The following is a 13,471-nucleotide window of genomic DNA, read 5'->3' on the forward strand; positions in this document are numbered from 1 at the left end:
GCTGCAAAAGTCATCCCTGTGGCTGTTATTACCATTGCATTGGTGTATTAACTATCTGCGATATTTAAGAAAGCCTCCATTACCTACAACAGTTTTCCAAAGCAATGCCCATATAGCTAATTGGATATTGGTTGACATTAACCAATACTGCTGTACAACCCCATAAAGTCATAACTAGCAACAATTGTTATGTCATGTTGGGTTTAAGCTATACAGGAACGAAGAAAACTGGACCCATCTATTTATGTTACATCCATCTATTCTTTAATTACATCCAATCACACCTCAGCAGAGAATGAAGCAGCCCCTTGGCGACCGATACATTTATAACAGCACATTCACACTCCGATCAACACGAACATGCATTCATCTACCCACTCGCACACGTGTAAGATCTGTGCTTTTCTCATCCTCACACATACAAGTGGTGAAATGTCCTGTCAAGGATACCGTGATATCCTTGGTAAGATCTAGCTGTGTATACACACAAAACCAAGCCCTGTTTTGATTTGAGCTATCACACTAGTATTTTTATCAAAGTATATTAGAACGGATTATAAGTTAAGAGCAATTCATTAATACGTTGAGCGACCTCCCTCAGTGGCAGGACAGGAAAGTCCCTCTCACAAACGAGGGTCCCTGACACTATCAGCTCAGTAGAATTACAAATGGAGGGTGTCACAATTACATCTGAAGTGCATCGGTTTCTGCTCTTTTACAAATTTTGTTCAACAGTCTGGGAAGTTTTGATATTGTTGCACCTTCTTTCTTTAAAAAACTATACACAGAACAAAGTCCAACAATAACAGCAAAGAGTTATTGAAAATAGATGCGTGATTGGTCGTTGTTCACGTCAGTGAATGGTTTGGTATGGGGCTGGTTTAGACCGTTGGAGACCAGCGAGTCACTGCTCAGATGCATCAGTCCAGCTCAATGGGGCTGCTGTCTTCCTGAGCTTCCTCACCCTCTTCCTCCTCACCAGAGCCCATTAGGCTATTCAATAGATTTCCTATTACAAAGAAGGGAAACCAGTTCTTTTTTTTAACTCTTCACAACATATCATTAGATTAAATTATGTGCTGTGTATTATGCTTAACAAGAACACTGTAGGTACAAAAAAATTTTGACCTATTTTACACACTTATTTCCAGCTTGGGAAAAGAAATAAAATGCAACTTATCTCACAATTCGAAAAAAAAAAAAAATTCAGTTATGAGAGAAAAAGTCACATTTACCTTTTAATTTATTTTTTTGTTCCATGACAGAAATAAGCTTCCATATAATAATAATAATAAAAAAAAAAAACATTCACACACATACAGTGCTGCTTGAAAGTTTGTGAACCCTTTAGAATTTTCTACATTTCTGCAAAAATAAGACCCAAACAACATCAGGGATTAGGATTAGCGGTTCATTTGAAGGTGAAATTAGACTCCATCTGAGGTATTTTCAATCAGTGGCATGACGATCAGGTGTCAATGCCTGCCTGTTATTTAAAGAACAAGCCAGGAATCTATCAAAGTCTGATTATGTTTGTGAAAGTGTAGCATGGCACAAACAAAGGGGAGAGCTCTCTGAGGACATCGGAAAAAGAGTTGCTGTTGCTCTTCAGGCTAGAAGAGGTTACAAAACCATCTTTAAAGAGCTTGAAAAACAAATCCACAGTCAGATTGTGTACAACCAGCTAACAAAGATCACTCCAAAGCAAGAAGTGAAAAAGTCCCCACAGTCTCAAAGGATCCTAGGGTAACTATTAAGCAACGAAATGCCTTTCTCACATTGGCTAATGTTCATGAGTCCATCATCAGGAAAACACTGAACCCCCTTGATGTGCCTAGCAGAGTTGCAAGAAAAGGAAAGAAAAAAAACGCACTGATGCCCAACTGCAGTTTGCTAAAATCACGTGTTCATGCAAGAGGGCTATTGGACAAATGTTTTGTGGACAGATGAGACCAAAATAGAACTTTTCAGTTTAAATGAGAAGCACTATGTTTGGAGAAAAGAACACACTGCATTCCAGCATAAGCTAATCCCATCTGTGAAACATGCTGGTGATAATAGCATGGTTTTGGGCCCGTTTTGCTGCATCAATGAATTCTGAATTACAACATCAAATTCTAAAGGAAAATGTTAAGGCATCTCAAGTCTCAAGAGAAAGTGGGTCATGCAGCAAGACAACAATCCAAAGCACACAAGTCATTCTACCGAAGAATGTTTAAAGAAGAACAAAGTAAATATAACGGTCAAGTCGAACTCCAGAATTAATCCAATTGAAATGTTGTGGAAAGACCTGAAGCAGGTTCATAGGAGGAAACCCAACATCCCAGAGTTAAAGCAGTTCTGTACTGAGGAATGGGCTAAAATTCCAACAAGCCATGGAGCAGGACTAATCAGCAGTTACAAGAAACTTTTAGCTGCAGTTATTGCTGCAAAATGGGGTCACACCTGATACTGAAAGCAAAGATTCTCATACTTCTGCCACTCACAAATATTTAACACTAAAACGTTTTTCTCAATACATTAATGACAAAGTATATATTTTTAGTCTCCTTTGTTTGACTGGATTATCTTTGTCTACTTCTTTGGGTTCTGAGTTATATTTATGCAGAAATATAGAAACAGAAACTTCTAAGGGGTTCACAACCTTATATAAATTATAAACAACCAATATATATATATATATATCGTATTTGCCGGACTATAAGTCGCACTTTTTTTCATAGTTTGGCTGGTCCTGCGACTTATAGTCAAGTGCGACTTATTTATCAAAATTAATTTGACATGAACCAAGAGAAATGAACTAAAAATGAATCAAGAGAAAACATTACCTTCTACAGCCGCGAGAGGGCGCTCTATGCTGCTCAGTACTCCTGTAGCCTACAGTAAGCAGCATAGAGCGCCCTCTCACGGCTGTAGACGGTAATGTTTTCTCTTGGTTCTAAATAAATGCGACTTTAGGCCCGTTCACACCAAGCACGATAACTATAAAGATAACGATAAAGATATAGTTCTAAAAATCGTTCTAAATATTAAAGAATAGCGGAGTCCACACCACAACTATAACGATAAAGGCAAAGAGAAACGATATCGTTGGAATCACTTTCAGAACGATTTTTTTTCTGATGAACGATAAAAACATTGCCAACCAATCAGAATCAATCCTGCTGTAATGAGCTCGAGAAATTAAAGCAGCAGACACAGACAATATCGTTCGCTGGCGTGGACGCTAATATCGTTATCTTTATAGTTATCGTTCTTGGTGTGAACGGGCCTTTATACTCCAGTGCGACTTATATGTTTTTTCTTCATCATGACGTATTTTTGGACTGATGCGACTTATACTCAGGTGTGACTTATAGTCCGAAAAATACGGTATAATATATATATATATATAACTGCATTTTTTATATAATACATATTGCAATACATGACTATACTGTATGTATGCAGATAAAAGTAGGATATACTGTATAACCTAATATATCACTAGACAACAACATACTGTAGTTTACATTTTTCTATGATATAAGAATCAAGCAGTTGAGATTTGCTATAAGTCTAAGTGTAATGTACTGTTGGACAACCTTATAGTACTTTTATTATTTGTTTTTAATTATTAATTTGTTAATTCAACTGGGTTACTACCTATGGTGATAATGAGAATTATGAAACCTGTGAGGTTTTGTTCAATTTATAACAATTTGGTGTAGCACCAAGCCTAACTACTTCTAGGTGATGTGTATCACGGACACGGTTAAGTGATGCTAAGTGAACTGACCGGTCTCCAAAATTATCTTATCACACACTGCTGAGCAGTATAATTAAGGGGTTAATTGAAAGTAGTTGATTTTCTTTTTGTGATTAATGAAACCGGCAGCAAACCCCTGCATGATATCTCACAGGAAAGGACTAATGCTTACTTGGCATGTTTTTTAAATTAAATATTCAAAAGAGCATCAGTGAGTGTTATGATTACAGTTTATTACAATGGGAGTTGGATGTTTTAAATGCTGTAAAATTTAGGCTCCAATAAGATGCTCTCTACAGAAATCAAGTTGCATTAAAAGATCGAACATATTCTACAGCTCTGAGACAAATTCAGCATAGCATGCATGTCATTCATTTAACCTTTTAACACTGCTTTAGTATTTCATATCATGAATCATGATCAGTAGTCACACAGTGGTAGGGATGTTTCTTACCTAGCAAACCACCGTATGATGATGACTGTTTAGGTGGCACTCCAAAAAACAGTTGTCCTATTCTATCCAGATACTGAGGTCAAGAGAACAACATTTTGTGCGTTATAAACAACATCTAAAAGTCTTACACTACATTATAATAAAGTTGAAAAATGAAGTTGAATCTCTGATGAAGTTGAATGCCTGCAACCTTTAACATGTTTTTCTGTGTGTATTTGTCTAATGTTACTGCATTCTTACTACACCGATTACTACATTAGCTTAGCATCAAATTCTTTTGTAATCGATTGTGCAGACACTGATGCAGACGTCTTATTAGGTCAAGAGCAGAGCTAGTGTTTCAGTCATTCTGCCTGTCCTTGTATCTCTAGGTACTAGGAAAGAAATAAAGCTTGTTGGTGATGTGTCTAAGAGCACTACTATCACTAACTCACCTCATTGTACATAGGGTCCCTCTTCAGTGATGGTTGATACTGCTCGCATAACACTGTGAAGACTGTCAACTTCCCACTGGAAATAAAACCACAATCATCCAAAGGTTCATTATTTGTTTTGTTCCATCATGTGACAGACCCTCTCATCTCCCAATAAGACGTCAATCTCTGGTTTCACTCCAATCCTTATGAAACACACCTGAAGAAGCTAATCAAGGTCTTCAGGATTACTAGAAAGTTACAGGAAGAACAAGGATGGAGCAGAGCCAGAGTTAAGAACGCCTGACATAAAGCATTCAAAAAAATGGACACAAAGGGCCTGATGCTGAGATCCAGAGTGTGAATACAGGACAGTATCTCACCCGTCCACAGCCAGCAGAAGGAACCACAGGAAATTCAGCAGAGGCTGGCCAAACGGAGGACCCTTCTCTATAGAAGGATGCTTCTGTGTGTATGTGGTAAACACCACCAATGCGCTTGTCTTATTTTTTAGACAAAGGAACCTGCAGGCAAGAAAAGATGCTGAGGTGTATACCAACCAAGAAAAAAAAAATCAACAATCAACATAAATTTAGTAGATGTGACAAGCACGACAAAAAAAAAATGTTGCATCAAGTTTAAATCGTTGCCCTCAAACTCCCTTTAAAAAAGCAGTTGGACGACACCTTAAAGTAGAAGTTCAAACATCATAAAACAGTTCATATGATCCCTGCACTATTTTACAGTTCTTCAGGATAAGAAGATAAGATAGTTCTTTGTGAGAAACAGACCTGAACTAAAGTTCCCTTTCATTTTCGATTCACTCACTGAACTTTGGAAACAGTGTTAAAGGGTTTTGGAATCTGGCCAAAGGGTTTCTAAAGATGACAGGCTCTCTTGCTATATAAAGTGCTGTCAAACACCAATTGCTTAAAATATTTCTCCTTCACACACTGATTTTACACCATTTCATCACTGAGAAGCACCTCTACAGACAAAGGTGCTACAAATTGACACCTGCTGTTGCCTACCAAGTTCCGGTGAGAAGACAAGGGCATTATTTCCGGTCTACAAAAGCGAATTGCTCCTAAAGGCACGTTTCTTCAAACTGACCCATTTGCAAGGGTCCCACTGAGCTGTCCGATGGCCATGAGAGCTGTGTGTTCTGCCAGTGCTGCATCTCAGGGACACAGACGGTCCTCAATGTGAAGACACGAGTCTCAGGATGCTGCGCTTTAGGGTTGCCTTCATTTTGGGGGATGACTCTGCTTCTTGCGCTCCCTATGCCATAGAAGAACCAGAAGAGCCTTTCAGCAACAAGCTCATGCCAACATGCATCTCTCACCTGTACTGTGCACGAGCTAACCTCAGCCGCCCCCTGAAACCTATGGTTTACACATAGGATGGCAAGCTTTTTTTGTGTACTTTCCAAGGCTGTGGAATAACTTGGTTGTGGTTAAGCTGCAGTAGGTGTGCGCGATAAATATCGTACGATAATTAATGCGCATCTCGTCAGTAAAGCCGGTTCTCTAATCAGCGGTAAATTCCATCAGGTGTGTGATTTCACATAGAGGAGCTGTTACTACACAGAGCCGTTGTTAACTGACTAGTTGCGCAAATAATCGATGATAATGAACGTGGATTTGCGCATCTTCTCAGTTAACAACGGCTCCGTGAAGTCAAAGCTGCTCTATGTGAAATCACGCACCTGATGGAATTTACTGCTGATTAGATAACCGGCTTTACCACTTTTTGCTGAAGAGAACTTCTTCATCTCTCCATCTTTATATGTTCATCCAAAAGAATGGTTTATTTCGGTGGACCTGAAGGTCCCTTGTCCCAGATGACCCAGACTGCATTCAATTCAATTTGAAGGAACAATGTACCGAAAATGAAGGTACATTGAATAGTATTGAATTGACTAGCCCCACACACTTTCACAAAGCGTCTAAATGCTGCTCTCTCCCTTTTGAGAATGTTTTGAATTCTCTTGATGACTGGCTACTAATGTCCCAGTGAAGATCTAGGTGAATTCAAGACTCTACTGCGCATCTGAATGCAGTCTTTAGGGTTCAACATCAGTATGCCGAAAAATGTGTTGGAGCCTAGCCAGCACATTTCCTTTTTAAGCACAGAGTTGAACTCCCTACCCATGCATCCCTTATTATAGTGGAGCACTCAAAAACAATAGGAGCTTTCACACCAGATAGTTATAGGAACTAATCACCATGGAGGTTCCCCAAGAACTAAATGAGCTGGAAAAAAGGAAGATATAAATGCTTTGATTAACCATGAAGACAATAAACACATGACTGTAAGTTGAAGTAAAAACATGTAATTAAATGTTCTCTTTTTTTCTAGCCATTTTTCTATTTTGCATGCAGCCCTAAATCAATGTACACTAACACTTTCATCACTTGTAGTTCCTCTTATGCTGGGTTAGACCATGCTCTGGATTAGGAGCTATTTTAGTTCCCCCAAATGCATTCCTAGAACTGAATTCTTTCCCAATTTTTATGGTGCAACATGCCAAAAAGCGTGAAGTTCTGCCATTACTTCTAAGAGATATGAAAAGATTCTGCCATTGAGAAAGCCCCGAACACTCAGGTTATTGATGAATTAGGGAGTTTTCTTATCCTGAAAATTTTTCAGAGGGCACTGGGCCTGATGGCAGTAGTGTCAACTGGAATACCTCTAGTTGCTACATATGCACCCTGTGGTGACACACAGCTACCTCAGTGCACTGGCACTATGGACAGTGCGCTGCTTTTATCAAAAAGATGTGAACATGGGCAAGATTTCCAAGTGAAAGAGAATCCTGACAGATGTGTCCAGCACGGGTTCAGGTGTGTAGTACAATGGCAGACCATCTTTCGGCATCTGGACAGATGTAAGAAAGCAAGGCACATCAACTGAACTGAATATTCAGCTCTCTCGCCAGTTAAGGCTTTTTAAGCAGCTTTTCGGGGTCACATTATAGGCTTCCTGTATCAAAACAGCCCATTTCATTGGCTTACGATTCTCAGAGCTTGCACTGCCCGATTAGAGTAAGAACCTATTCTACCAGAGAAATGGCTTCCTCCTGGTTATGGGGAAATGTTTGCATGGTGACATTTGCTTGGTTTTAATACCTACATGTATCTTTGCTCACATCTCAGGTGCTGTCTCTGTGTGAGTGGGTTATGACAGTGCTGTCTTTTATGTTGTGCTGAGTTTATTCTGTGCACTTGATGAACAGCATTTGCTCTTTATTAGGATTTTTAAGATGTCTGCTGGTGGCATTTACCATTACTCTGATTGTATAGCATCTGTGATGGGTACACATGGTAAGATGACTTGAAGTCTCTGCAGAACAAAAGTGGACGTTTTCAAACTGGTTGTTGATTCTAAATTAAACAAATTAAAATTATGCCCCTTACCTGACCCCACACCTAAACACAATCAGGTAATGAAGTCAAAAACAACCCACAATTGGTGGGCGAGACCAAAATGTTTTGGTCTCGCCCACCAATCTAGTATCTTCTCTAATGACTAGATCTAGTAACTTTTCTCAATTCCAAGAATGCAAAGAAAGGACTTGCGTTCTCGTGGAGACCGGTCTAGCCAGACTACCTTGAAAGAACGAACTTGGAAGGACACATGGTCCATGCTTTGTCAATGTTAAGATTCTTTTTAAAATGCCAAGAAAATACTGCAGGGTCCCCCAGGTCTTTAATGCTTTATTGAAATTATGCAAAACAAATGTTTTTTTTCACAAGCCATCACATTTGCAAGCTTGAAGTGGGAATCAAAAAAAAAAAAACCTTAACACATACAGGCTTCTATACGTCAACTGCCTGCAGCATCTTCTGGGATTTCTAACGGTTCGATTCTCAAGTCTTTATTTGATGCGATACATCAAGAACACATCCGGACACTCATACTCTGTATTTTTGTTGTTGAGTATTGGAATCAAACTTTGGCGGTTGATGATAACGAAGTAGGAAAACAAGACCGCTTAAAGCAAGATTTATACTTTCGTCTGGCTCCAATTCGCGAGCCTGCATTGACTGCGTGTGCACCTTCCCAAACGGATGAGGCTTTTATACTTGTTGCGTTCACTATTGTACTATTCTTTGAAACAACAGGGGGTGACAAGGAAACAATCCTGTCCTCTAAAACAATCTGGAATCACCAGTGAGAAGTAATCATTTTCCGGCACAAGATTTCTGATAAATGAGTTGATAAATTAATAATTTATGTACAATTAATTTCTTTATGTACAAACTAAAAACAATCTTAAACTATTGGCTTTATTGTGCATCAAACACAAGAAAAATTTAAGCAAATAGTATATAATTAGTATCTAAATGAATTCTAATTCTATTTTCATACAATAAAAATAAAACGTACTTCAAATAAAATGCCTTGAACAAACTATGCAAAAAAAACCTATGCATTGGTTTCCTTCAAAGGGTCAAAAAGCCCCTGATGGAGTTTAAACTTCACATTAAACTGCTGCTATTTCACACAAATGCCGGCATAGACATGCATGTTCGGTTAGAATCGCCATGAACTTGATTTTACACAGTTTTATTTTTAATGTAAAATCATTTTCTAACTGTTTTTAAATTCATTTTAAGTAAATGTTTTAATAATTTTAAAAGTTTTAAAATTGCTTGTTTTATTTTTCTTATTATTTTTCTTCATGATTATTTTACTTTCTTTTATGTAAAGCACTTTGAATTACCATTGTGTGCATGTAGCTCTCAAACATGATGGTGTTAGACCGGTCACATCAGGTTTGACCTTAATAAAGACTGCACTAATTTCACAACATCAAACCTGAAACATCAGATGTCAAATCTGAACATAAGTGAACAACAGAAAGCAAGGTTTTCTGTGAAATTAATATTGGGTCTGTTCCTCACACAAATCTATCTTAGCACTCTAGAAGACATGAAATATAGTGCATGGGTGTATATACACACACACATATACATATATATACATATATATATATATTTTTTTTTTTTAATTTGGAGCTAGACAAGTTTAGTCCCGATTCACTTCTCTACTCTGTATAGCAGAGTGCCCAACACATTCTTTTCTTACATTTCTGCTTATGTATTTTGCCGAAGAAAATAGTCAAACTGGTCTGGAACTGCATTGTGGTGAATAAATGATAATAGAATGTTTTAACTCCAGAACTCACTGTAAGACGGCCTGCACTACAAACATGTCCACCTCTCCGTGAAATCCTCGTGCTGAGGAATACTCCACCAACATCTGTGCACAGCCCTCTCCATCAGATGAGTGCAGGAAATGATAGCGTGATTCACTGTAGTTTTGCTCTAAATGCAAATAAACGAAATGATGTGGGTTCTCCATTCTCAAAGCAGCTGATTGTTCTTTTAGCTGATCATTTATTGTCATGTGTTTTTTACCTTTCCACAATGTGAGTGCCAGCAGCTGGTGTAGTTTAGGGTGGCCCAACTTCCCCGACCCTCCTGATGACCACTTGATCGCTCTAGAGACAAACGCCACTCGCTCTGGTGAATTTGGGTCCATCAGGCTGAAGAGTTTAGCTAAATGCTCTAGAACAAACACCAAGAATGTAAAGAATTGCACAATTAAAGATGAAAAAAGGAGATGTGAACTATACTTCTGTGTAGGATTGGGATATATTGAATATTTATTACATTCTGTATTATTTCATCTGCAATATGACGTTAACCAATATTGTCATTATTATGCAGATTTTCATGTGCATTTAATTTCTCAGTTAAAATAAACTTTAATTCATACATTTAGTTTTGCACCTTGTCAAATGTCATGTGACCAATAGTGATGTGACCAATGTTGAGACCGACACCGTTTTTTTTTGCTTAAAAATTTATAAATAAACCTGAATGATCGGAAATTTCTGCTCTAACTACAGATAAGGTTAAATATAACCACAGCTCTAACTGTTTGCCAAATTAATAACAAACACCAGCACAACAGGCTCAATAATATAATGTTCAATAAACTCACCTAGTGTCTCATCATCTACTTTGGCCCCAGAATTCTCCAGGGACTCTAGCACCAGCATGGACAGATCTGCAGCACTGTTTTGCTGGTTTGAAAACAAACATTAGTGAAGAGATCTTACAAGGGAAAAAAGTCTGGTCTGAACTGTTCAGAACTTTAACTGCAGGATAAATTACAGTTTCTGACTGACCTAAAACTGATAGCAGAGGATAACGTACCTGATTATAACTAAAGAAAAGCAACGCTCCATTGTACATCAACTCTCTGGCCTCTGCATGCTTCGACAGTGACATGTACCTGCACCCAAAGAATTTTATTAACAAGAACGTCTCCGTGGCCAAGATAGAGATCACACAGTGGTCATGGGACAAATAGAAGTAAATTGTAAACAAAAGTAAACAGTAAAATGCGATAACATATTCTTTATATCTTGAAAACATGAGTATAACATTTTCATGTTTAAAATGTCAACATTTATTTTTCAGTAATAATAATAATATTTTATATATACAGTACAGACCAAAAGTTTGGAAACATTACTATTTTTAATGTTTTTGAAAGAAGTTTCTTCTGCTCATCAAGCCTGCATTTATTTGATCAAAAATACAGAAAAAACAGTAATATTGTGAAATATTATTGCAACTTAAAATAATAGTTTTCTATTTTAATATACTTTAAAAAAAATAATTTATTCCTGTGATGCAAAGCTGAATTTTCAGCATCAGTACTCCAGCCTTCAGTGTCACATGTAACATCCAGTCTATCACATGATCATTTAGAAATCATTCTAATATTCTGATTTATTATGAGTGTTGGAAACAGTTCTGCTGTCTAATATATTTGATGAATAAAAGGCTAAAAAGAACTGCATTTATAAAAAAAAAAAAATCTAATAATATATATTCTAATAATATATTTTCTTTACTATCACTTTATATCAATTTAACACATCCTTGCTGAATAAAAGTATTGATTTTATTAAAAAAAAAAAAGAAAGAAAAAAAAAATTACTGACCCCAACTTACTGACCAGTAGTGTATATTGTTATTACAAAATATTTATATTTTAAAAACATAGCTTCTTTTTTTTTTACTTTTAATTCATCAAAGTATCCTGAAAAAGTATCACATGTTCTGAAAAAATATTAAGCAGCAGAACTGTTTCCAACTTTGATAATTAATCATCATATTAGAATGATTTCTAAAGGATCATGTGATAATGATCCTAAAAATTCAGCTTTGCATCACAGAAATAAATGATAATTTAAAGTATAATAAATGTAAAAACAATTATTTTAAATTGTAATAATATATCACAATATTACATTTTTTTCTGTATTTTTGATCAAATAAATGCAGGCTTGATGAGCAGAAGAAACTTCTTTCAAAAACATGAAAAATAGTAATGTTTCCAAACTTTTGGTCTGTACTGTATATATATTTATATATATATATATATATATATATATATATATCATTTTTTTTATGACAAATACCATGCATTTTCAGGGATTTCCATCACATGACATTTTACAACCTGAATTAACTGCCATAAAAGGTGACATTCTCTGATATTTTATTTGAATCTGACACACAGTCATGAAGGTCTGCAGGGATCCTTTCTTTGATTTCATTTCCTGTTTTTTTTTTTCTGTATGTTCCTTCATATAGACTGCACCTTGTGACTTATCAAATATTAATACGCTGTTATTCCATTACTAAGAAACAGTGATAAATTATTATCTTGGACTACTATAACTGTTATTATATTTTAATGAGGCTTCTTCTTTTTCATTATAATGTCAGTACAGTTGCATCATTCTGACATTTTTACTTTATTATCTGTAATCTGATGTAATATTTGATATTGGTGTTGTTTGTCTCAAGATAGTGATTAAAAGATGTTTGGCCATCAAATAAAAAGCAATGTCTATAAATGCCATCTTGGCTGACAACTTAATAGATTTGAAGCTCATGAAAACGTTGCCTAGATAGGTTGAAAGCATAACGGCTCGCTAGAGAGCCTAAAATGGCAAAAATTACATGCTGTCACTAGACAGCATGTCAACAAAAGGAAGAATGAATGGAAGGTATGGTTTTAAGATTTTTATTTATTGATTTATTTATTTTTTCTGTCTTTATCACATGGGTCTGAATTTATCGGAGGATTTTAGAGAGAGACTTTAAACTTAAAATTTCGCATTTACAAGCTCTATTGTTAAATTGCTTAAATTAAAAAAAAATGTCATTGTTAATCTCACTGTCGTTTTATACAACATTATTTTTGATTAAGTGTTATTATTTTATAGTGTAATTGACAGATTATTCAGATGGTGCATTTTTTAAATCAACCTTGTTCTTCAGATTAGCATGTAGCTACAAAGCTCACGTTGATATTTTGACATGAATGACATCGGGAATATCCAATCGGAGATTAGATGTGACTCAAGGGGCGGGTCAGGATGAGGAGTTGGCCAATCAGCACAACCGATGTAAGGGCTAGGTTGACAACAAGAAAGATCTGGAAGCCACAGGGCCCGGGCCAGTCATTATTACTCTTGTAATAAACGATAAGGCTCACCTGAAGAATAATGTCCGGTACATTTGATGGGCCTCATAATAGTCCCCTCTCTCCACACTGGCTCTCAGTTTGCCCTCCACCCGCTGTACTCCTCCGCGGTTCCTCGCGCTGGAGCTCTTCAGAGACTCCTGCTCCGACATGACTGCTCCGACCAACCAAACGCGATTACTGAGCCCTCTGACTCGCCGTACAATGTCCTTTATGCCATCCATAGATACCACTTATATTTGTTCTCTCGTTTTTAGCATCACAGATAAATACAAC

General features: G+C 36.8%; 1 protein-coding gene across 1 annotated transcript; it reads right to left on the reverse strand.

Moving 5' to 3' along the window:
* Positions 1–241: 241 nt before the first annotated feature.
* Positions 242–13,383, reverse strand: LOC132121314 (Golgi to ER traffic protein 4 homolog). The gene is made up of 9 exons (XM_059530598.1): positions 13,208–13,383; positions 10,846–10,924; positions 10,631–10,712; positions 10,042–10,191; positions 9,810–9,948; positions 4,999–5,139; positions 4,637–4,712; positions 4,203–4,275; positions 242–1,009 (listed from the first exon to the last, which is right to left on the reverse strand). Exons 1-9 carry the CDS (start codon positions 13,345–13,347, stop codon positions 921–923), a joined length of 969 nt encoding a protein of 322 aa, XP_059386581.1. The 5' UTR covers positions 13,348–13,383; the 3' UTR covers positions 242–920.
* Between the last annotated feature and the right edge of the window lie 88 nt (positions 13,384–13,471).

Source organism: Carassius carassius, chromosome 39, assembly GCF_963082965.1.
Source record: "Carassius carassius chromosome 39, fCarCar2.1, whole genome shotgun sequence".
NCBI classification, from domain to species: Eukaryota; Metazoa; Chordata; class Actinopteri; order Cypriniformes; family Cyprinidae; genus Carassius; species Carassius carassius.

Excerpts from the sequence above, each read along its gene's own strand:
- LOC132121314 (XM_059530598.1), bottom strand. The coding sequence starts at position 13,347 with ATGTCGGAGCAGGAGTCTCTGAAGAGCTCCAGCGCGAGGAACCGCGGA. Across the intron at positions 10,192-10,630 it reads AGTAGATGATGAGACACTAG|AGCATTTAGCTAAACTCTTC; the intron begins GTGAGTTTATTG and ends TGTTTGTTCTAG. Across the intron at positions 5,140-9,809 it reads GTAGTGCAGGCCGTCTTACA|GTTCCTTTGTCTAAAAAATA; the intron begins GTGAGTTCTGGA and ends TCTTGCCTGCAG.